This window comes from Euprymna scolopes, chromosome 28 (assembly GCF_053919585.1).
Source record: "Euprymna scolopes isolate OS-2025 chromosome 28, ASM5391958v1, whole genome shotgun sequence".
NCBI classification, from domain to species: domain Eukaryota; kingdom Metazoa; phylum Mollusca; class Cephalopoda; order Sepiida; family Sepiolidae; genus Euprymna; species Euprymna scolopes.
In genome coordinates this window covers 55,308,892-55,336,511 of record NC_136509.1, presented here as the reverse complement: position 1 = coordinate 55,336,511, position 27,620 = coordinate 55,308,892, and the positions used below count along the sequence as shown (strand labels likewise).

The 27,620-nt window shown below is 32.1% G+C and overlaps 1 protein-coding gene across 1 annotated transcript; it reads left to right on the top strand.

The window, feature by feature from the left end:
• Positions 1 to 27,620, top strand: LOC145249639 (tumor suppressor candidate 2-like). Its single transcript, XM_080111402.1, has 3 exons — positions 1 to 213; positions 21,538 to 21,655; positions 26,393 to 27,620. The coding sequence occupies exons 1-3, from the start codon at positions 71 to 73 to the stop codon at positions 26,465 to 26,467; spliced, it is 336 nt and encodes a 111-aa protein (XP_079967528.1). The 5' UTR covers positions 1 to 70; the 3' UTR covers positions 26,468 to 27,620.

The window sequence follows — 27,620 nt, the reverse complement described above, 5'->3', positions numbered from 1 at the left end:
ATTATTATTTTATAAAATGGCTGTTGATGTAGGATGAATCGGAGTGTGTTTCTCGGCTTTTTTCTTCGCAATGGGACAGACAGCATCAAACGTTGCCAAGAAAGTCGTATCGCCGATTACATCATTTTATTCCCAAACTCATTCGGATTCCAGCGATTTATGTAAGAGATCTGCGAAATATCCAATTACTCCCTATGTTTTTAAACGTCGTGGGTAAGTGCTTGTACTAAAGAAATACGCGTACGAAAATGAATGTTTTCTTTTTTAAAATGTGTTTATTTTTTACTTTTTTTAATTTTAAAAGAAAAAATAACAAATATTTAAATAAAATTTTAATTTCCTTGTATAAATAAATTCAAACTATCTTTATTATTACTAATTAACATTAATGATTATTTAAAATGTATTTTTCGGCGATTATCTTCCTTAGTCAAAAATAGAAAATCAGTAGAATCGGGTTTTATTAATATTTTTCTCGAATGTTTTTTTATAAAATTTTTATAAGTTCTTAGATTATCTCGTTTTCTTTTCTTTTTTTTGTACAAGAAAGAAATTCTAAATGTAAAAAAAATGTTAATCAGTTTTCATGCTTTTGATCGCGAAAATATCGAAAGTTCTCGTATTTTCTTTGGATTTCTTTTCCATTCAGGTAAAAAAAAAATAAAAAAACAATAAAATTAATTAAAAAAAATTTTTTTTTTTAAATTCATTTTTACTATCTTTTTTTTATTTAATCAAAATGGTTTAAATTTGTTATTCAAGTTTATTTAAACGTTTAGAACGAATAATTTAACGGTATTATTATACAAACACCGTGACAGCGTTAGGGTTAGGGTTAGGGGTAGGGTTAGGGGTAGGGTTAATTCGCTGTCACGGTGTTTCTATAGTTTTACCAATTTAACCTATGTCACTAAAAGCTGATCTTTAAATCGAACTTTATATGAATAATAATTAAAATAATTACTTTTTTTTTTAATTTCGATATTTAATCGTTTAATTCAAGCATTAAAAAAAATGAAAGTTTTGTGACCTTACTAACCCCCACACACGCGCACAATATTAAAAACTCTACTGTAGACACTTGTGGTCGTAACGGTCTAAGAAACGATTTAAATGTTGTTATATAAATAATAAACGCATATTTAAGTAAAAAACTAAACGTCTATTTTAAATGAAATACAAGTAAAGTAAAAATGAAAGTAAAATGTTGAAAAGTAGAAATGTAACCCTCATCATGGACATTTGGGTAAGTCAGAGTCACGAAATATAAGCAATAATTAAAGTCATTATAGATTTTTGTTTCTCTAATTCGTGCGCAAACTTTTACAACTGCTTCAATATAATAAACAAAAGAAAAAGAACCAGCAATTAATTGGTCTAGTTTTAGTGTTGTTTTTTAGAACTCTAAGAATGAAAGAAATTTTTCTTGATCCTCAGGCATTAAATTGGCGCATGAGTTCCCTCAAATGAATGAACTATGGTGTAATAACTAGCTCGAGAATTGAATGAGGAGCACCATGTTCTTTAGGTATCTCCAAAACAATGTAAAAAAAAAAAAAAAAAGACAGAAAGAAAACATGATTCCGTGATGTCAGACTTGTGTCAACTATACGAACTATGGAAACACAGAAGCGACTTAATGATTTTTTAAAACCTTTATTTATTTTCTTCATTTACAGTTTAATGATTAATAATATTATAAACATTTGTATATGAAATACGGTTTTACTGAATGTTCATGTTCGGCTTCCATACTTTTGTTCGGTAAAAAGAGACAAACAAAATATGAGGTCGGGGGGGGGCTACAAAATGCTTAATATTTGTGCAATAATATTTTCAAATCGGTTTTAATCTGGAGATAAAATGGCCGACGAGCCATCTATAAATATAAAAGTGAAAATGTATGTATGTATGTGTGTTCGCTTTTTCTGTGTGTCTACAAAAGGCTTCTTTCAGAGGAGCGGTCGCTCGCTCGCTTCACAACTTTTTAAAACTTTTTATATCACATATAAATCGTAATATCTCACAGTTAACAACGAAGCTCGCCTGTCTATTTAACTTGCTCGATTTCGGGAAGATAAATATTCAATATTTGTCGCTCGCCGCATGTGGGTTAGTCTTTTTCCTATAACATCTTGGGGGGGGGAAGCGTTCAGCAGTAAATGAAATCTCGCAGTCAAACTTGACCTCATTAACTAATTAAAACGAGCACCAAGTAATTAAATAAATTCAAACGTGTTTCCGTAAGCATGTCACGGTGGGGCATTGGTTAACGTTGCACGTTTTTTGGGGGTTTTTTTTTTCATACTTTAATTTACAACTCTGCCTCAACGGTTCGGGTTCGATCCTCATACTTACTTTTTTTTTTTTTTTTTAACCCCTCCCCCACACACCTTCAAACACCCGGGCAACGCTGGGTACCCCCTGCTAGTCTATATATATAAAAGGCAAAATTTGTGTGACCATTTCGTGTATGTCTCGCAAAGGCTTCTTTCGCACATGCTCCCGGGGTCGTTACTATCGCTTAGAACTGTTTATGTACCCCCTTTATAATAATATCTACAATTTGGCAATGCGTGTAGCGTCTAGATTTACTTACAGCGGCTTTTACAAAATTATTGCTATTTTGGCTTCTCGCATGTTGATTCGGGTTTTTTGTATAAAAAGCGAAATTAATTCAAAGCTAACACAGTGTTCTTGGCATTGCGCCGGGAACGTCCGCAAGCAATCAGCTTTGATCAATTTGGTGTTAAACTCCTTATATCAACCAATTGCTAATCCCCTTTCATTTGGGGAGCCAGTTCCCCCCCCAACCCCCACCATCATCATCTTGGGGAACCATCATCTTGGGGAAGCGAAAACTGCCCCGCGTTGAAACAAAGTAAACAAACCCCAAAAGGCTGTCCCGCATTAAATGAAATACTTCTACGTCATCTCGTAACGCTCCTGCGATGACCTCATTTAGCGGCTATCTGTTAATCAAACCTCTTTCACTGCTTTATAAGCCTTATTTTGACACTCTAATAAATTCCTAGATGGTTAAGTGGTTGGCGTTTGTTTCACCACCGCCTCAAGGCTTCCGGGTTTAAACTATTTTTTTTCCTTTTACATCTTTAAACACTCGGGCAACGTTTTTTTTTTTTTTTTTTTTTTTTTTTTACTTCGCTTATTCTTTAGTTTACCCCCCCCCCCTCCTATGCACACAGCGTATTTTTTTTTTTTTTCGCTGTTTCTTTGTTTGGGTTTTGGTTTTTCTGATGTTTTTTAACCTCGTTTCAGGTTTATTACTTACCCCCCCCCCCCCAATACACACACCTACAAACACCCGGGCAACGCCAGGTACCCCCCGCTAGTGTTTATATAAAAGCAAAAATGTGTGTACGTATGTATGTATGTTCGCTTTTTGTGTATGTCCGAGAAAAGCTTTTTTCCGAGAAGCGGTCGGTCGACTCCCTTCTTCTTAAAACTTTTTATATCACATCTAAATGATAATATCTACGAGTTAACAACGGGGGTCGCCTGTCTATTTAATTTGCTCGACTTTGAAAAGATAAATATTCAACATTTTTCGATCGCCGCATGTGCATCAAGCTTTTTTGTATAATAAAAGCGAAACTAATTCTGGCGGCATTTTTTCGGTCGTGATCGCCAGAAACGTCCGAAAGCAATCAGCTTTGATCAATGTGGAGTTTCTCCTTATATCAGACAATTGCTATTCAATTTGGACAATCCCCTTTTTATGGAGAGCTGGTTTTCCCCACAACATCTTGGGGAAACAAAAAAATATAAGAAATCCTGCCTCACAGTAAATGAAATACTGCCCCGCAGTTAAAGTTGACCTCATTAAGTATGGGCACCTGCCAAGTTTTAATGCTTAAATAAATTCAAACATGTTATCATTACTATTTCGTGGTGGCCCAGTGGTTAACGTCGCACGTTTTTTTTTTTTGTTTTTTTTTTTTCACGCTTTAATTTACAACTTCGTCTCAAGGGTTTGGGTTCGATCCTTCATACTTACCTACCAAAACTTTTTTTTTTAATTTTACCCCCCCCCCCCCCGACACAAACATCCAGACCCCGGTTTTGATTTACCTAAAACCACACACACCTCTAAACATCCAGGCAATGCCAGGTACCCTCCACTAGTGTTTATATAAAACTTCATATTTAAAAATTTTTTTAACACAATTAAAAATCTATGTTGTAACAGAACATTTTGAAATAATGGAATTTTAATCGTTTTAATCTTTTAAAATTAATTAATATTCATGAAGTTTCTTTTTCTTGGCAATTCAACTGATGTATTAATTAAAAAAAACGCTATTTAAAAAAAAAATATATTAAATTTATATCTTTTTTTTTTTTTAATTGCGACTTCAAGGTAAATTTTTGTTCAATACGTGTATTTAAATTTAAAAAAAAATGTTTTACTTATTTGAACTCTTATGTTTCATAATAAATAGAAATTTCGATAGATTTAAATATATTTTGTTCAAATTTCAAAAAAAAAAAAAATATGGGGTGGGGGACATGTACTAAAAAAATATTTCTCCTCGTATATTTTATGGCAACTGCATTTTATATGTAATTTCATTCTAAAATGGATAAGTATCGAAAAATTTCACAAAAATCTGACCATTAGTTGATTTTTTGCTAGATTTATTAGACAAAGGTATGTTTTCACATTCGAAATGCTTACTACATGGGAATGTTATTTTAAAGCACCAATTATGTAAACACGATTTTCGTCTCGCAATTTCATTATTTTCGTACGATGAAAAAAGAATTTTTTTAAAATTATTACTAGTTTATTTTGCCCTTTTTAAATGGTACAAAAGTTATATTGATAATATTAATTTATAATAAAGTTACATCGTTTTACATATGGGGGTGGTAATTCTGTGGTGACTTTTGGAGGTGCCTAATGTTCTTCTAGCCCCAACCCATGATATCGCATGACTTTTATCTTGATTTTACATTTTATATAGTAATATACAATTTTTGATTTTATATTTTACTAGCATGACCCGTTAACTGACGTTGCCCGGTGGAAGTCTTCCCTCCCCCCCCCCCACCTCGCAAAAAAGTAAACTACGGTTGTTCTTAGCCACTGCCATCCCTGAACAATTGCGGACACTGGTGGCCGTGGCTGAAATGAAATAATCTGGCTTTCACTGGCGATTAGTGTTGGTTTGAGGCGATAACCTGCAGTTACTGTTTGAATCTAAAAAAAAACAATTAAGGAAATGCGTAAAAATGGAAAGTAAAAACAGAATTTTACAAGTTAGGGATTCTCACTGTATATGAACTGTTTCGAGCTGTTTCTGTTTGTTCTTCAACTCTTCTTTTTTTCCATGAATAGCATTAAATTAAATTCCAGTTTTGTCGTGTTTTTTTTTTTTTAAACGTGTAAAACAAAACAATTACAACTTTTCACTTAACTTCTTGAGTATTGTCATGTTAAGAACAGCATTTAGAACAGACATCACCAACCTCCCCATCTTAAGAATGGCATTCAGAATAGACACCCCCAACATTTCCCTGTAAAGAACGGCTTTTGGAGTAGACAATCCCCTTTTGGGGGTGGGGGATTACCCCCAAATTTAATCATGATCATCGTTGTCGGCATACCCACCCACAAAAAAAAAAATTGAGGGAGTGACAGTGTTGTTAGGAGAGAAGTAGATTTGTTTATCGCGCATGCATACAAACCTGGCAACCAGTGAATTACAGTGCATAATACAGGTCTTTATATCTCTATAAGTACCTGTCACTGCAAAATTTTAATGAGATTTTCTTAATCAGCACAGTTGTCATTCTAAAGAAAATTGTGGAGGTGTATCTAATGTACAAATTTACCAAAAAAAATTTTTTTTTTAAGTTAACATGTGCGCAATTTCAAGAATCAGTCTGGAAAAGAAAATTAAATAAAATACTCCATAGAATTCAAAATTGGTGAAAACATATATAGCAAATAAGTGTTTCTGTATGCAATGAAATTTACATGTTAAAACTGTAGCGTAGGTAATCAGTGTAAAAAAATTTAATTGTCAACCAGAATAGTAAATGCCAAAATAGAAAAAACAAAAGAAAGCATTTTTTTTTTTTTTTGAGGCGGGGGAGTTACTGCCGTGCAGGTATTTTGTACATGTTTACATTCCCAACCATTGGTGTGTTTACATTTTTTTTGAGTTTTCTGGACGTGCTGCAAGTAAAGATGGAGAAGACGTTATGTATATAAAGTTTTTTTACTTGTTTACGTTTGTTCCAGTAAATCAGCTTATCAGTATTTGTCTGTTTATGAGCGGTTAATGTTTGTATTTCTTTCTTTTTATTCTTATTTTTAGTGCTAGTGTCTAGTAGTATAGTTTTTGTAAACTTTTAGAAGTGTTCGTTTATTTAGGAATTAGTTTAATTCTGGAATATGAGAATGGCAGGTCTCAGCCAACCAGAAACCATGGTTAGGGAGCCAACCATGGTTAGGGAGCCAACCATGGTTAGGGAGCCGTTATTATTTAGGATTCGGAAATCTGAAAGAATATGTTATATCTATGTATGTCTTAGCCAGTTATGGAGGGTGTAATCACACTGTAATTGAAAAATATAGAATTGGACCCAGTGACAACTAGTAGTGGTGAGAGCACTAAATGTTGAGAGAGAAAATAGGAACGTCTTCTGCAGATGTGGCAATTGTGATGGTGTTGCTCATCGGATGTAAGGTAGCATTTTATTATCACGAGTGAATGTGGCAGAAATGGTGGTTGTAAGCTACATAAGATAGTGGCTGTCAGGGTAGATGTATTGAATTTGTATGTGGCATCTGTTGTTGCAAACCTATGGTACTTTGGTCCAAAGGGGAATTTCTGCAATCAAAATATTATATATGGAGATAATCTGCAATTTTGGAGTGAGCGTGAGCACAATCCATTGATCAAATGGTAGAGGGCATATGTATAAAAAGACATTGAAATTTCAGTTATCTGACGTTTCTCAGAAATCAATGAGCACTAAACCTGATATTACCATTTTAAATCTTATTTTTGATTTCTATAATTTGCAATTTATAAATCTGCAAATGTGTATAAGAGAGGGAGCAGTCATCATTTACTGTAGAAGCAGTAAATCAGTTGTTGTTAATTGCTTTTACAAGGAAATATATGTATTTGATTAATTCAAAAACTAAATGTTGACTCCAAACGTGTTTTATATTTTATCTTCAATTGATTTAAAGCTTGCATTTCATTTTGTTCCATATCATTCTACAATGAATGGATCCACGGGTTATTGAAACAACTTCATTAATTCCAGTTTATGGATTCAGTAATTGAACAAGTTATGTCCCACCCACTTCAAAATCGACTTTATTTCAAATTGTAGAAATAGAAATTGATAGCTTCACCTATAAAATTGTCTCGCATGATAGAGGGCAATATAAGCATGAAGAAATGTTTATATTAATTGTACAATTCTTGAATGACAAAATCCTATTAATAAATGAAAAAAATGATAGAAGACGAGTGTGTAAGCAGTGTATACAACAATAGAAATGGTTGAAAACTTAGTTATAAAAAAAAAGTATATTTGAATGGAGAGGTTGAGGTTGTTCAGAAGTTTTGTTATTTTGGTAATGCCATTGGATCACAAGGCGGTGTTAGTGATTGCAAAAGTTAGGAGTAGATGGAATAAGTTCATGAAACTTTGCAATTACTAATCAGCAAAGCATTGCCACTGTTGACCAAGAGAAGAATCTATTGGGCATGTGTATGCAATGTTATTATGTATAGAAGTGAAAACTGGGCAGTGAAAGTTGGATATGCGTTGCATGGAGAGAAATGATATGAGAATGATATGATAGATGTGTAATGCGAGTCTTGAAGATATGATTAGATCTGACTACCTCAGAGGAAGACTAAATCTCGACTATAAGAACGTGTGCAGAACAAACGACTTTGGTGGTATGGCCACATTGAAAGAATGAATGAGACTTCTTGGATTAGTAGATGTAGAACAGTTTCAGTTGGAGATGGTCGAGAAAAACATGTGAGGATGGGCTTGAAAATGGTCTAAAGACCTGATCATAGATAAGTTAGCTTGGAAGTCAATTTCTAAAAGCCATCCATCAGATACCAACATGTAAACTGAATATGATGATAAAACAATTTTAATTCAAAGGCTATACCATGCAACCTAAGTACGGATACAGATTCTAAAGAATTGCCAAATAATGGATTATACAGAAAAATTATTTTAATTTACACAATCTTAGTAATGTTATGTAATTACTAAGTTATCACAACATTTGTTTATTCTAATAAACCGATTTTAAATCTAAATAATTTGAAATACATTAAAGGAAAATTAGATTATTAATAAACTCTTATGAAATTGAAAAACAATTTGAATTGGTTTTGTGATTTTGATAAAAAGTATTTGGGGATATTGTTGCCACTTCAATAATTTTAAAATCTCAGATACAAATAAAGTTCAAATATAAATACTTGTAAAAATAAACTGGAAATTCTAATATACTGCTACCTTTTCATTCGATGAATAAAAAATGAGGTATTTTTTTTTAACTTAAATCTTTTAATTTTCATACAGAATATACAAATACATAAGAATATGCGTTTATATGCTTTCATGATGTCATGTCAACTACATGTACTTTTTAATTATTTCAACAGTTTGTTTTTTTTTTTTTCATTTCTATCACTTTTGTATTAACTTTGTTTTATATCCACCTTTCTAAAAAGCCCTAAATAAAACAAACATTTTGTTGGAAATTTATTTCTAGCAAAAATGTTTTTTTTTTTTTTTAATTTATTTTTTTACACATTTTTCTATTTGTCATCTGCATATTACTATTGAACTTTTGTCAAGTTATTGTTTTATTTTCATACACGGACTTGCTGTAGCAAACCTGATTTACGTTATGAAATTGCCAAATTATCTCAACATGAAGATTTTGAATCAAAGTAAATTTATGTTTTGAAATTTTTTAGATGAGTGTTTATAACTTAAATTATTTAACATCTGTATCTCATCATGGCTGATGGATTGAAAGTAAATTATCCCTATGGATTAAATAAAGTAAATTATCCCTATGGATTAAATAAAGTAAATTATCCCTATGGATTAAATAAAGTAAATTATCCCTATGGATTAAATAAAGTAAATTATCCCTATGGATTAAATAAAGGATTCCGTTCAAAATTCTGTACAGATTCTCATGTTTGACAAGATACACTTGAAAAAGGTCGGGAATTACATCGGGTCGAAATGTTGTGAGATAACATCCAAGATGAGAACAATAGTTCAAATAATACTTAGTAAATTTGTTTTAAAATACATTAAAGAAACCCGAGATTATAATCTAATTTCAATAAATGTAAAACCAATTTGAAGATGAAAGAAATATTTTGATAAGTTGTTACAAACTAAATGCTGATTCATTAATCTTGCAAAAAAACAAATGACATGGAAAGCCAAATATCTGTTTTTATCTGTTTAGCTATAAAGTGTAGCCATTTGTTACACTGACAGTGACCGACTTCGTATTGAAGAACAATTTTCTAATATATTGTGTCATGCCTATCTGATTGACATCCAAAGGTTAACTAATTTGCATTTTGCTTTGCAAATTAATTGACTATTAATTAACTATTATAACCCACAGTTCTATTTTCTATATTATGAGTAAATGCTTATCATTTTGGATGAAAAGTTTATCTGATCCAATGTAAGATATGGTTTCTCTAGTAATATAATGCAAGAAGCAACATTTCCGAAACCATTATATCAGGATAGAAAAAAGGTTATGAAGTACAAGTGCATATATGCTAACAACTAAAGTGCGATAGAATTAACAAAGTATTTATCATCAAAGATTGAAATATATTGCTGTGAAATATTCGAGTCAAAATACTAATCTATATCTACATTATATACCTTCAAATGTTGACTAAAGCAGTGCATAAAATAAAACTTCAATTATTTCAGTATAATGAGAGATAGAAATATTAAAACCAGAACAAAAGTCTTTATACTTCAGCCTGGCAATGAATGTTTGGGCTAAAGCCTTATGTCGGCCATCAAATATTTCCATAAACCATGACCATACATCAAATATTTCCATAAACCATGATCATACATCAAATATTTCCATAAACCATGGGCATACATCAAATATTTCCATAAACCATGGGCATACATCAAATATTTCCATAAACCATGGGCATACATCAAATATTTCTATAAACCATGGCCATATATCAAATGTTGCCATACATCATGGCCATATATCAAATGTTGCCATACATCATGGCCATATATCAAATGTTGCCATACATCATGACAATATATCAAATGTTGCCATACATCATGGCCATATATCAAATGTTGCCATACATCCTGGCCATATATCAAATGTTGCCATACATCATGGCCATATATCAAATGTTGCCATACATCATGACAATATATCAAATGTTGCCATACATCATGGCCATATATCAAATGTTGCCATAAACCATGATCATACATCAAATATTTCCATAAACCATGGGCATACATCAAATATTTCCATAAACCATGGGCATACATCAAATATTTCCATAAACCATGGGCATACATCAAATATTTCTATAAACCATGGCCATATATCAAATGTTGCCATACATCATGGCCATATATCAAATGTTGCCATACATCATGGCCATATATCAAATGTTGCCATACATCATGACAATATATCAAATGTTGCCATACATCATGGCCATATATCAAATGTTGCCATACATCCTGGCCATATATCAAATGTTGCCATACATCCTGGCCATATATCAAATGTTGCCATACATCATGACCCTACATCAAATGTTGCCATACATCATGGCCATATATCAAATGTTGCCATACATCCTGGCCATATATCAAATGTTGCCATACATCCTGGCCATATATCAAATGTTGCCATACATCCTGGCCATATATCAAATGTTGCCATACATCCTGGCCATATATCAAATGTTACCATACATCATGGCCATATATCAAATGTTGCCATACATCATGGCCATATATCAAATGTTGCCATACATCATGGCCATATATCAAATGTTGCCATACATCATGGCCATATATCAAATGTTGCCATACATCATGGCCATATATCAAATGTTGCCATACATCATGGTCATATATCAAATGTTGCCATACATCCTGGCCATATATCAAATGTTGCCATACATCATGGCCATACATCAAATGTTGCCATACATCATGGCCATACATCAAATGTTGCCATACATCATGGCCATATATCAAATGTTGCCATACATCAAATGTTGCCATACATCATGGCCATACATCAAATGTTGCCATACATCATGGCCATATATCAAATGTTGCCATACATCATGGCCATATATCAAATGTTGCCATACATCATGGCCATATATCAAATGTTGCCATACATCATGGCCATACATCAAATGTTGCCATACATCATGGCCATATATCAAATGTTGCCATACATCATGGCCATATATCAAATGTTGCCATACATCATGGCCATACATCAAATGTTGCCATACATCATGGCCATATATCAAATGTTGCCATACATCATGGCCATATATCAAATGTTGCCATACATCATGGCCATACATCAAATGTTGCCATACATCATGGCCATACATCAAATGTTGCCATACATCATGGCCATATATCAAATGTTGCCATACATCATGGCCATACATCAAATGTTGCCATACATCATGGCCATACATCAAATGTTGCCATACATCATGGCCATATATCAAATGTTGCCATACATCATGGCCATATATCAAATGTTGCCATACATCATGGCCATATATCAAATGTTGCCATACATCATGGCCATATATCAAATGTTGCCATACATCATGGCCATATATCAAATGTTGCCATACATCATGGCCATATATCAAATGTTGCCATACATCATGGCCATATATCAAATGTTGCCATACATCATGGCCATACATCAAATGTTGCCATACATCATGGCCATACATCAAATGTTGCCATACATCATGGCCATATATCAAATGTTGCCATACATCCTGGCCATATATCAAATGTTGCCATACATCATGGCCATACATCAAATGTTGCCATACATCATGGCCATACATCAAATGTTGCCATACATCATGGCCATATATCAAATGTTGCCATACATCATGGCCATACATCAAATGTTGCCATACATCATGACCATACATCAAATGTTGCCATGCATCATGGCCATACATCAAATGTTGCCATACATCATGGCCATATATCAAATGTTGCCATACATCCTGGCCATATATCAAATATTGCCATACATCATGGCCATATATCAAATGTTGCCATACATCATGGCCATACATCAAATGTTGCCATACATCATGGCCATACATCAAATGTTGCCATACATCATGGCCATACATCAAATGTTGCCATACATCATAGCCATACATCAAATGTTGCCATACATCATGACCATATATCATATGTTGCCATACATCAACTGTTGCCATACATCAAATATTGCCATACATCAAATATTGCCATACATCAACTGTTGCCATACATCATGGCCATATATCAAATGTTGCCATACATCATGGCCATATATCAAATGTTGCCATACATCATGACCATACATCAAATGTTGCCATGCATCATGGCCATACATCAAATGTTGCCATACATCATGGCCATATATCAAATGTTGCCATACATCCTGGCCATATATCAAATATTGCCATACATCATGGCCATATATCAAATGTTGCCATACATCATGACCATACATCAAATGTTGCCATACATCATGGCCATACATCAAATGTTGCCATACATCATGGCCATACATCAAATGTTGCCATACATCATGGCCATACATCAAATGTTGCCATACATCATGGCCATACATCATATGTTGCCATACATCATGGCCATACATCAAATATTGTCATACATCAACTGTTGCCATACATCAAATATTGCCATACATCAACTGTTGCCATACATCATGGCCATACATCAAATATTGCCATACATCATGGTCATACATCAGATATTGCCATACATCAAATATTGCCATACATCATGGTAATACATCAAATATGGCGCTACATCAAATATGGCCATACATCAGATATTGCCATACATCAAATATTGTCATACATCATGGCCATACATCAGATATTGCCATACATCGTGGCCATACATCAGATATTGTCATACATCATGGCCATACATCAGATATTGCCATACATCATGGCCATACATCAAATATTGCCATACATCAGATATTGCCATACATCGTCGCCATACATCAGATATTGCCATACATCATGGTCATACATCAAATATGGCGCTACATCAAATATTGCCATACATCATGGCCATACATCAAATATTGCCATACATCATGGTCATACATCAAATATTGCCATACATCATGGCCATACATCAAATATGGTGCTACATCAGATGTTGCCATACATCATTGCCATACATCAAATATGGTGCTACATCAAATATTGCCATACATCATGGCCATATGTCAACTATTGCCATACATCATAGCCATACATCAGAGAAAGATCAGAAGTTCAAATTCAATCAAAATTTTTTATTTAACAAAATTTTCAAGGTGAAAGTTTTATAAAGTGGGGGACCATGTAGTGATCCTCTATGATGAATAGAACCGGAGTTCTCACCAGAAGTGACTTAGATCTTGATATCCCAAAAGTAAATTTGTTCTAAGATTATGACTGATATTTTTTTACCAAGTTTAGTGACAATTGGTCAAGCATTGTGATTGCTATGCTGTATACAAACCTAGTGACAAACCTACAAACTCGACTGAAAACATTACCTCCTTGGTAATAGTAATAAGTAGAACTATGACAAGAGAATATTATAGTTTTTACTCAAGTTTCAAGAAAAAACTTAAAATAAAAGATTGATGTTTATAACAAAAATAGTTATCTTATGGCAGGAGGGGACGGACGGCTGTTAATATATTAACGAGTTCCTGCACATACGTGTGAATAAGCTGTTTACTCTCAGAAATAAAATTGCAGCTATACATTATACCAGTTGTTTTTGTTCTTATTCACGTATATATTATTGCTAGTTTTACACTAATGGGACCTGTGGAAATTCCACAGAGGACTCTTTCATATGTAATATACTGATGTTGGCATTCTGTGGATGCTCGGTATAAATGAAGACACTAATACTATTGTAGCTATTTTGTTAAAACTACATTTATCTAAGCTAGCAAGGACGCCCGGCATAGCCCAGTCGTAAAATGCATTTAAATATATTTTAATTTATGCAAATTTTGTATATATAATCTATTTTCTATCGATTCTTATATATTATAAAGTTGTGATTTTAAAAAATATATTTGACTCGAGTGCATCAGCTTGAATCATAACTGAAACCAAAACTTATGAAGAATTCTTGGTAAAATTATTTATTACAAGAAATGGAAGGTCATAACAAATGAGTCATTCGGAAGAAGAGATGTAAGTGGTACACACAAAATAACACACGCACTATTGTATTATACACATATATATATATATATGTTGGTTTTACATAAGTATATACATATATGTATTTTGTTAGTTCAAAATATAAGTCTGAAAATTGTTTTCTATTTTATCTTCACTTGATTTAAAGTTTGCATTTTATTTCCTTCCACATCATTTTGCAATGAATGATCCATGCTTTATTTGCGAAGAGTACACAATTTTTTAACAAAGAATGTGCACACCTATATAAATAGGTATCCCAAAACCAAATTTTATTTTCATTATATCTAAAAAAAAAAAATAAATAAAAAATTGAATGTGGGCACATAGATATTTGGTAGCTCAGGCAGCCACCAAATCATGACTGTTTCAAGTTAAATTAGAAAAATCTAATTTTCACTAAAAATGCAAACAAATGACAAATCCTTACAAATGTTAACTTGTGTTAAATGAAAATTAATCATAATTATTGGATAAAACCAATTGAGCAACATCCAATTACCAAATCTATAAAAAAAAATGACATGTAAGTACAACTTTGTTCATATAAGATTCATTTCAACTTCAGAAACATTGAATCTTTATAATGATGTATTAAAGATTAAACTATATCTTTCTTCTAATATTAAATTGATAAAAAAAACTTGCATTTGAACTATGTAAAAATTGATGGAGACACAATTTGATAATTCATTCACTAAAGTTAAGTGGAAGCCATAAACAGTTGCTCTTAAAAAATATATACAACTGATTCATTTTCAACATTGAATCTTGATGTGGTTCATAGTACATAAGAGATCAAGCTAGATTTTCTTTTAATAGCAATAATGATAAAACTTCGTATTGTAAATATGTAAAAAAAAAAAAAAAAAAAAAAAAAAAAATGAAAACTGATAATAGCGTAAAGATTTACTAAAGTTTTCAACATCAACATTAAAAAGTTGTCACCCAAAATAGTAATTTGAAATAACCTGGAAAAAAAACTATCAATGCCACAAAAAAAAAAAAAAATTGTACATTTATAAAAAGAATAGAGAAAATCTTGTTTGCATCTTAATTTTATCAAAGTAACAAAAAAAATAAAAATAAAAATATCGCAATTTGAAATTTAAGAGAATGGCACTATATTTACCCATTTTTGCACTTTAAACCTTGTTGGTTTATATAATCTAAAATATAAATAAATATAAAAGCGAAAATGTATGTATGTATGTACGCTTTTCCTCAATGTCCACGAAAGGCTTCTTTCAAACAAGCGCTTGCTCGCTTCACAACTTTTTAAAACTTTTTATATCATCTATAAATTGTAATATCTACGAATTATCCACGGAGCTCGCCTCTCTATTTAATTTTATTCACTTTCAAACGTTAATTATTCCACATTTCCCGCATCGGCATGCGTTACATTCGGTTTTCGGTATAAAAAAAGCAAACCTCGACTCTAATCACAGGCCCAGAGCCAGTTTGTTCAATGTCGACTTTGTCTTCGCTCCTCCTAATAAACAGGGAGCGGGTTTTTAAAAACAAACAAACCGATTTATTCAAAACTGTCCCACACAAAATAACTGCTGAATACCTATCGCCGTCACGTCAATCAAAAACGTGCACCTGTTTGTTTTCGAACACTTTACTATTTTCCAACTGCGCGTCGTCAACGCTTCAGCTTTTTTTCACATACCCCGAAAAACACCCGGGCAACGCCGGGTACCCCTCGCTAGTCTATAATATAAATCTCACCTAATTAACGGATTTTTACCAGCTCTGTATCGTTTTGAAGCTCAACCTTCCGGACAAGAAATACCGAAAAATTGGCTAAAAACATTAATTCTTTCACTCTCAACTGGGCACTTTTCTACAGGGAGGGGTCAGTTTTTTTCACCAATATTTTCCAAAGTCATCCCCTCTTTTCGATTGACTAGCCTTACTTTCGGTTTGGCAATGGATGCAACGGCAAAGATGTCACTTTTTTTTTTTCCCCCACATTCTTTTCCTCCTTCGCGGTATGGGTTCAAACCTGCCTGCCTGCTACTACTTTTTTCTTTTTCTCAGCACCCACCACCACCCAAGCTAAAAGGCAAAATGTGTGTGTGTATTTTGTATGTCTGCCAAAAACTTCCGACGGATGCATTGGAACCTGCCCAAACTGGTATCGTTTTGAACCTCGATCCTTCGGACGACAAATATCGAAAGATTGACCAAAAACATTAATTCCTTCACCCTCAACTGGGCACTTTTCTACAGGGAGGGATCAGTTTTTGCGTCACAATTTTTGCAAGTCTTTTTCTTTTTTTTTATTGAAAGATTTAACATTTATGTATTTTTGTTTTTTCCGTTCCCCTTTTTTTTTTTTTTTTTATGCCTCACCCGTGCTCAATATCCTTACTACACCACCTCTACACACCTGGGCAATGCCGGGTACCACCACTAGTCTAATATATAAAGGGAAAATGTGTATCTGTGTGTGTTTGTATATCTGCCAAAAACTTTTGACAGACACATTGGACCGTGACAAAATTGATATCGTTAGAAACATCAATCTCTCTGAAAAAAAGTATGTAAAAATTGGCCAAAAAGATTGATTCTGTGCTGGTCAACTGGGCCGTTTTTTACAAGGCGAGATCACTTTTTGCGTCAACATTTTTGCAAGTCATACATCTAGCAATCTCAATGTATGTTTAAAAAATGTTATTTTGATCCATCGTGACATCATAAGTCGTTGTGGCTATTACAGCACATTATCTTTTTGTCACCTCTTTTCGGGTTACAGGTTCGAGCTTGCCTACTGCAGCTAATTTTTTTGGTGGGGAGGGTTCAATATCCTTAGTATACCACCTCTCTCCACCCGGGCAACACTGGGTACCCCCGCTAGTCTAATATATAAAAGGTAGAATGTGTGTATGTTTGTATGTCTTGCAGAAACTTGTGACGGATCCTGACAAAATCGGTATCGTTTTAAAGCTCCATCCTTCGAACGATAAATATCCAAAAATTGGCCAAAAACATTCATTCCTTCACCCTCAACTGACCAGTTTTGTACAAGGAAGGGTTGCTTTTTTCGCCGACATTTTAGCAAGTTATCATCTTCTTTTCAATTGACTACACTTAATTTCAATGTTCCAAACTTCTGGTTGGGCAATGGAGACATCAGCTAACATGTTTTTTTTTTGGGGGGGGGGGGTTAACCTTTTTTTTTCTCCTTCACGTTACAGGTTCGAGCCGGCCTGCCTATTATCACATTTTTTAACACCTACTGTTGTTTTGCTTCCCCTCTCCCACTACTACCACTTTTTTTTTTTTTACACTCCCTCCCCCCTCCCCAGGTTCCTTACTACACCACCTGAACGCCGGGCACCCCCGCTAGTACCTAATATAAGTTTTAAAAAAAAAATGATGTGGATTAGATGAGAAAATACTTTCATAATTATGCTAAAAAAATTACCTTAAATAAAAAGAAATAAAACGTCACTAAATTTGAGGTAAAATAATGTACACAACAAGAATGTTATTATCGACATTAATTCTATTCGACATAAGAAAATCATTGATGTTGAGTAAATAATCTTTAAAAACGAATTCACCATTAACAAAAGAACATAAAGAAATATAAGAAAATTATTGATGTTGAGTAAATAATCTTTAAAAACGAATTCACCATTAACAAAAGAACATAAAGAAATATAAGAAAATCATTGATGTTGAGTAAATAATCTTTAAAAACGAATTCACCATTAACAAAAGAACATAAAGAAATATAAGAAAATTAGTATGAGAAAAGAATTTTGTTAATTATATCAAATTAATCATTACCATTCTTATTTGATGTTTCTCGTTTTGTAAATAAGCAATTTATTTGTGTGTGTGTGTGTGTGTGTGTGTGTGAGTGTGAGAGAGTGAGAGAGAGAGAGAGTGAGAGAGATAAAAAGAAAAACAACCTGACTTTTCAAATTAGTTGGAGAGGAGTAGCAGCAAGCCAGTATTTTGTTGAATTAACTGAAATATCATGTTTTGACGTTAGTGCATGAAATGGTCACAACCAGCACATTTATTTATTTAAATATATATATATAGTGTGTGTGTGTGTGTGTGTGTGTGTGTGTGTGTGTGTATATATATAAAATAAAGTTTGAATATTTTAACTTGGTTGTATTATAAGGAGGGAAAAAAAACTCCTTCAATTCTATAAATAAAAAGCATTTCAATCTTTGAGCTAAGTAAATACTGCAGGTGAAATTCAACTTGAGGTTTATTCTAAAGAAGTTCATATTATAACTCGGTAGAACACAAAAGTTGACATTCATATTATTGGATTATCTTGACTACGAGCCTCATCTTGAGTGTTATTTTCATGTTTCTGTCAATGTAACCTCTGAACTTCTTTTGGTGTATAGTGGCGAGATCAAGGAATCTTTCTGCTGAACTTGGGAATCTACACAGAATTTCAAATAGAACCCTTAATTTAATCAACAATGGTAGCAGGCTCTCATTTCATCAGCCATAATGTCCTAAGTAATTTGCTATTGTATTTTGAATGTTGTGTCAACTAAGGATTGCACTATTGACCTCCATAAGCGTGTAACTTACAACTGAATTTACCAAGTTCTTTATCCATGCCACAGGTCCTGTCCATGGTGTAGTGAATAACATGGAAATAATCCCTTATTCTAAGTTAGATTCTCATCAAACACTTCCCACTGTCAGATAAGGATTATTTCCTAATATAAACGATTCTTCTTTCTTGTCACCTTCAACCAACACATAGCTTCGATGTGCTGATTCTTCTTCTTTGCCTGACTTCAATTCGTAGTAGTAATACCAGTAGAAGTAATAATGCCAACCAATCGACTATATTCACAACTTTGTTTTTGCTGAACCTGAACTGAAGTTTAGTGAGATAGTAGAGGAATTAAAGATATTAGGAAGTAGTATTCACCATTTTTGTTTTGGCCAACTATTATTCCCATCTTTTCTTTGTTGTTTCACATTTCGGCCAACTATTCCTCCACAATAAATAAAATTAATAAATAATACTCATCTCGATGAATTCCAAATAAAATAGTATTCACCATTTTTGCATAAACATTTAACGAGAAATTTTTGTTGAATGGATATCACATTTACTCAGTCTATCATAAGCAACAATGCGTCGACGATTCAGAGCGCTGTTTGCGACTATTTCAACACAACAAAAAGGAGCTTTTGGATCTGTTATTTCATTCTAAAATTAAATTGATAGTCAGCTGAGTGAACAGAGTAGGTGAAAGCAATACACAGCGACCAAATTTTCAAACATCAGCAGGTAAGGGTTTGGCCTCCATATTGTGGGATGTACAAGGCATTTTGTTCACTGATTACTTTGAAAGAAAGCCATCAACAGTGAATATTATATTGCATTATTGCTGTTTAAAACAAAAAAATTGCCACAAATAAAGAAAAAAAATCACTCTGTCACCAAGACAATGCATAATGTCGAAAGTAGATCACAAGGATAACATTTTAAATTGCTTCTGTGCCGCCTCTATTTTACAGATCTCTCTGTCTCAATGACTTTGTTGTTTGCAGAATACATTTGTTTTCTGGTATCCTCCAGGAGAAAACGATTTGCAGAAATGGTATCAGAAACTGGGGTGTATTTTTAGAGCAAAGATAAATGTTTCTACAAAATAAAGCAACAAATTGTTAGAGAAACGTTAGAATCTGTGTATCACCAAAAAGTCTATATTGAATAAATATATATATTGAATAAAGTCTAATTTTGCCTAAATGTTTGTTTTAGTTGCAAAGTCAAATAATTCTTAAACAAAATGTAAGCAGAAACATTTCTGAGATTTATTTTCCATTTAAAATTAATTAAAACAAAAATAATTAAAGTTTTTATATATTTTTGTTCAGTAATAGTACAAATATTGATAAAAATTAATACCAAACAATTTTGGTTTGTTCGGTTTCTGGTCTACAAGTGAAACTGAAAGCCTGATTACTCTAAATTGAGTACTTACATTACAAACGGAATCACATTGAAGATTATCCTCCAAGTGAAAATGGGATAATGTCTCTGAATCTCACTCATCTTCACTAATCGTTGACAAGTATCATTTTAGCATTAAATCACCTAAAAGTGATGTAAAATCGAATTTTGCTCTACATAAGTACTCTAGATCCGGTTTTAATTTTTCATTTAGGTATAGAAAATTAAATGTTTAAAGTTTTATGCAATTTCTAAGTTTTGTGCAAATATGTGACAGGCAGTCATTTTGTTATTTAACTATAATTAAGTTTGATTTATACTTTTTGCCAATTACTAATTCATTTTTGGCTTCATGTAAACATAAAACTAATAGTTGCTCACTCTTTTCTGGAAGATGACAGATTTTGAGAATCTTGAATTAAAAAAAAAAAAAAAAATTAAAAACAATTTGTTTATTCTCCCTAAAACTTGAAATCGTTATTTTCTAAATAACAAGTTTGTGTAACATAAATAGAAACAGATTTTTATCTGTTTTATTGAAATAAAATTTATTCAACAGCAACAAATGATAGTTAATAAAATATCCTTTTCCAAAACCAATATACAAGATATCAGTTTCATCAAATATCTTGCTGGTACTCAGCAGCCATTGACAGCAAGGCTGGTAGCCACACATTGCTATGTAGTGAATTTGCAGCTTTACAGCAAGCCAGATAGCATTAATCACAGAATCCTTTAAGGAATTTAACTATTCTCTTATTTATTATGTCCCAGTTCTTCTGTCTCCTGATTTGTTTAAAACATAATCATATTTACTGTGAAATTTACAAAGTTTTTTTCCAATTCTCTTGTAGTTATTGAGCATTGTTATCAGCAGAAGCAGCAAACTTTTTCCTAGAAGATTCTTAAAAAATTAAAAAAGAAATGCAGTCTCTTTTTCTTATTTCTTCTCTGTAAAACTTTTCTTCTTTTTTTTTTTTTTTTCAGGTCGATGTATTTTGATGAAGATGGAGATTTAGCACATGAGTTTTATGAAGAAATATTTTTAGATCGACAAGGAAAGAAACGTGTCATGCGGAAACAAGAAAGAAATTTAATTGCTCAGGTAAAAAGATGATTTTTCTCTCATTTCTCCACATCCTGAAATTGTTATACTTGAAAAGTAATAGAAAAATATATAATAAAATGTACTCATCTGGCATTTTTCACTCCATGGGTCAGGTTGGTTCATGATTCACCTGGGAAAATTGTTTACTTTGTATACAATCATGGTAACATGCATCAACCCACACACATAAAAAATCATACTAGGAATTTTATCGCCCCCCCCCCAAATCAACAAAGATTAGACCATTCCTGTAATGATCTGGTCCCTATTGATTTTGCTGTGGGTGTTAAGTTCTGTGCAGTTCTAGGAGGTCCACCCTCCCACACTTTGCCTTCTCTTGAGAAAGAGTTTATTGCTAATCGCCTGAGGCGCCCTCACTGGCCGAGGTGGCTTCCCAGGCACTTTTTGTAAGTCAGTGCCCCTCCTTGGGGGTGCTGACTTCTCAATCCTACTTTCCAACCCGAGTGTCAGTTCTTGCAGTGGAAGAGAATTAAATACCCTAGTATATGTATCATTCACATTCCAACATGATTAGGAATTAATTTCTGGAAACCCGAATGTTTTTCTTGTTGCTTATAAATGAAAGCTTATGAAATTATATACAACTCGCATACTTTCGTGGCTTTCCATCGTGATATCAAAGTTTACCGTTTGGTTGATATTCATTTATTTTTTCCTTTTTTTTTTTTTTTTTTTTTTTTTTTTGTCATATCTTATTGTCATAAAATAGTATTGTTAAGGTTAGTAAGTGTTATCTCCCTTACACTTTCGAGGGAGCTTAAACGAGCTTACTTCCCTTTGCACATAATAATAATCTTTCGAAAACCTGACAAATTCTAAAAAAAAAATTTTTTTTGGCGAGGCTACATTAGAAGCATAACGATAAATTTCATTTGATTTTTTTTTCTAATAATTCATATTTGGTAAATGTGGCCTGGTAGACCAACATATAACCTACCTTTTAAAAACTTGTTTTCTAGATAACAATTTTTTAAAGGTAGGCTGTGTTGGTTTACCAGGCCACATTTATCAAAAATTAATTCAAAAAAAATTGAAATGAAATTTATCATAATTTTATGTTTCTAATGTAATTCTCTGTCTGTCTGTGTGTGTGTCTCTCTCTCTCTGCACCCCCCCCCCAAATTTTAATTTTTCATGTTTTACCGCTCTCATCCCCTCCCCCCAAACCTCCAGTCAGCAAACTTAAAATGATAGGAGTAACATGTCTTATTGAATGCTAGGTGGCCATGAAGTGGGTGCTCATTTAATGTTAAATTTATATGAGAAAGTGGTCCCCCACTCAAAAATGTAAAACTTTATTTTTATTTTAATTTCTATCATATTATTTTTTAAAGGCTGTTTAAACGTACTAGGCAAAAAGTAAAAAAAAAAATTTCTAGGGGTTAAATGACATAAAAAAAAAATACCATATATCGTTTAACAAATTCCAATGTCTTATCTACTTCAATGGAAAAGTAAAAATCTTTTTTATCTTTGATTGTAAAATAATTTTGTTCAATCCTTAAAACATTTTATTGCCGTATTTGTGTCTTTCCAGTGATGTAAGTTCAATCTATTAGTTTTTAGTTTTTTTTAATCTATGATAGAAATCTCACCTGTTTGTTTAAATGTAGTATGTATGTTTGTATGTCTACCTGAAACTTTGGACAGAAGCAATGGATTTTCATGAGATCAGTATTATTTTGAAGCTTGACCCTTTGGACGAAAAATAGTGAAAAATTGGCTAAAAAGATTAATTCCTTCACCCTCAACTGATCACTTTTCTACAAGGAGGGGGTCGCTATTTATCGCCAATATTTTTTAAAGTCATCCCTCTCCTTTCGATTGACTAGCCTTAATTTAAACATTCATCACTTCGGTTTGGCGATGGGCGCAACAGCAAAGACGTCACATTTTTTGTTTGTTTTTTTTTTTCACATTCTCTTCCTCCTTTGCGGTACGGGTTCGAGCCAGACTGCCTACTACCACTTTTTTTTTTTTTTTAATTTTTTTTTTTTTTTTTACACCTACAAACATTCGGACAATGGCGGGCACCCAGGCTAGTTAAAGCTTAAAAGTAGTTTTGTTAGAAAAAAAGAGAGCGAAATTAGTTGGACTTGCTTATTGTAGTGAATCACAAACTAATGTGACAGTGTTGCACAACCAATTTTTGAAGTAGAAAGAGATATGAGGGACAACAAACATTTGATAACGGCACTTTTTAAAACTCTTAATAATAAGTACCGAATGGCCGGTCCCCAAAATGTCTTAAAATTTTGAAACCCCCCCCCCATTCCATTCACTTAAAAATTTACCAAAATTCAGGAAAACAACTAATTTTAATGAAATTTTCAGTATTTAATTGTAGTGATCACAGAATATAATGAAGCCATTATTTTTTAAAATATTACTGAAAATGTATTTTATGTAAACAAAAAATACTTTTTACTAAAGTTAGTTTTAAGTACAAAAAAAAATGTGTGTATTTATTTTGCTCTTTTTTTATAAAATAAAGCATTGTAGATGTTAAAAATTAGAAAAATTGAAAAAAAAAATATTTCAGGAACATTATAAAAAAAAAAGCCCCTAAACTCTGTATTAATAAAATCAATATAACTTTAAGAAAAATTAATTTCTCACACTAACGATATTATCATTGAATTAAACATTGTTTATTCAATATTTTAATCAAAAAATAACATAATTGGAAAAAATATTTCATGTGATTTCAATAATAACAATTCTTGCAAAAATTTCAAATGTAACATTCTAATATTTTCCTTGTACACAGATATCAGTGTAAGAATTTTTTTTTAATATATACAAAACATTGAGATCCGGATCACTATGAAAAAAGTAATTAAAAAATGTGATTACAGTTAATTTGGAGATTTACAAATGGGGTAACATTAAAAAAAACAAAAAAAAAAAACAGGATTTGCCTCTCACTAATTATATTCTTTTTAACTAATAGATAATAAGATAGATAACTAATTTAACTAATTTTTACGGTGAATAAATTGTGTAATCAGTGATTTTTATCATTACAACATGTTTAATTATCATGTAAAAAAGTAAATATTCTCATTAAACAACCAATTGTTTTTTTTGTTTTTTTTTTTTACAACAAAATAAGATTACCTAAATTAATTAATATATTTTATAATCTTTTAAAAATACCGAAATTAAGGTATAATAATGTTACAATTTCTCTATAAATTCATGAATTGAATTTTTGACATTTTGAGCTTCCATAGAAATTCTTTGCGTTGCTTTTCATTTGTTTGATCCAGTGGCGGCCAGTTTCTGTTACTAAATTAACTTGTTGGGGATAATTAAGCAATTTTTTTTTTTTTTTTTTTTTTTTTTCATTTAGTATGTTAAGACTTTACTAATTATTTTAAATATTAGTTTTCTGGAATTATTTTAATCTTTCAAGGGACTTTTTACATTTAATTTAACTTTCAAATTTAATTGAATTTCCGAGTTTTTGTGGCTGCCATAAAAACATTTTTTATTGTACCTTTTTTTTTTTTTTTGTATGTGTAAAAATATTTTTCCATTTAGAAACTTTAGGCTTTAATCTTTCAAACACAATCAGAAAGTAATCTGTACTTTTATACATTTGGGTTTTTTGTGTATTGATATTCATATTGAAAACCCTTTTTTCCTATTTATTTAAACAGAAAATACAACTTTGTTATATATATATATATATATATATATATATATATGGCTTGTGGAATTGCATTCATCTGCAAAAGATTTAGCTAATTTGCATATTCTTTTAAACATTCATTTTAATTAATTTCCTATTAGATTTTTCAGTTTTCTTATGGGATGATCATCTTTAGTTAAATATTATGTGTAATTATAGTCATGCAGATATTCTACATGATTTATACTTGCATAATATTTGTGTAAAAAAAAAAAAAAAAAAAAAAAAAAAAAATACTAACCTCTTTCTATATATATTTATGTATGCATATATATGTATTTGCTTCAAAAATTTTGCACACCAAACTCCTGTTAGTTTTTGGTATACTAACATGAAACTTAATATATAGGGTAATTAAACCCATGCAAAACTTTATATTTGGTGTGAAAATTAAAGAAATGGAATTTGTCAGGTGAAGGTTGAACAGCCGCATTACAAATATGCATGTGTAACGTAATAGCTATTGGTTCGTGTTTTAATTTTTAGCCTTGCAGCAAACATGTCTTCAAAACTCGGGTGTTAACATCAAAGGAAAAAGTAAACTGTAAGCTAAACGTTTTTGTTTTATTTTTTAAACTTTTTACATCATTACTTTATATTGGGTTCAATATAATATAATAATAAATACGAAATCTGCATTAACCAAAATATCATATGTAAATGTAAGCATAGTTTACGACCGGGCAATGCTGGGTGGCCTGGCTTTCAAAACCATCGACCCTATCAGTTTTCACCATGAAATTGCACGCACCTACTTAATAAAAAATATAAAACATCTCAAAGGATAGACATTCATATGCTTTTCTCTTGTGTTTTGTTAACAGCCGTGAAAGCAAATCGTATTTCAATAATGATGCAGAGAAATTATTCACATCAAATTTTTAACCTTTGCGTAACAAAAATTCATTTTGTGTCTGAACGTGTTGCATTTGAAATTTAGTCAGTTTTTAGTTTGCCTTTATTTTATTTTTGTTTTGCATTCATTTTATTTTTGTCTTTTATTTTTTGTCTTTCAGGGTGAAATAGAACTTCCGTTTCCTCGTCTTCATGTTGATTTCCCCGTGGTGATTTGTGAAGCTCCGGACATGTGATCAACAACTCCATATTTAGTCATTTTAATCCTGAAGCCATGGATGCTTCCAGTCGACTTTTGGAATTTGTCATTCCTTATTGTAGAGGGTGTCATTTACTTTTTTCATGAAATCTGTGCCTCCCTCTACACTTGTCCTCAGCAAGGATGGGGGAGGCGGGGATTGTCTGGAAATGAACCCTACTCCAAATCCCACCAACCCCCTTCCACAAAAATCATGTGATGCTTCGGAGAACATTGTGATGAGGATAGTTTTTACGAGTTTCGTTTCCCATCAACGGCACTCTAAAGCAACTATTATTGTTGTTCTTATGTATATTTTGAGGTGGGAGGGGGGCTTTTTCTTTTCCTTTTTATTTTTAATATTATTGAAACTTAAAATTTTCTCTTAATCATTGGTATTTATCATTTAATTTATATTGAAAAAAACAAACAGACCAAACATTGTTTTTTTGTTTTTGTTTTTTTTTGTTTTGTTTTTTTAAATTCTGCAAATGAGATAGGGAAATGTCACTTTTTTTTTTTTTTTTTTTTTTTTGCTGCAGAGGGAAATTTCCAAAGGAATTCCGGATGTAGTGATCATTTAGAACAAAGTATGAAAAATTCCCCCACCCCTGAAAAAAACTTGACCATTTTGTCTTAGAAAATTTCACGGCACTCTACCAAACTACCTAAATTTCTTTCTCCTTCCCCACCATCCAGATAGATATTTTTTTTCCTTTTTTTTTTTTTTTTTTTTTTTTTTTTTTCCTTTCTTGCTAAAAGAAACAAAACATCATCAAGGATTGACAGTGACTGAAAAAAGATTTCTTAGGTAAAGATGAAAGATTTGAAATCACCCCACCCTCCTTGCACTCCATTTTTAAGTTCAATTATTATTCCAAATAGACTTGCCCTCCCATAGATCCTAAACCCACAATTGTGATAGGTAGAAGTTGTGAACTTGTGTCTTAATCAACTGAAAGAATTGTAAAGGTTTTCTTTTTCTCTCAGTTTTATATATGCAAAGAATTTCTTCTTCTCGGTGCATTTTTTTCTTTCAAATCTTCATTTACAGATGGAAATCTTTCCACAGAAACAACTGACCTCATTTACGAAGGTCATAGTTAACCAACAAAAAAGCAAAACTTGTTTCAAATAAACAATAAACTGCC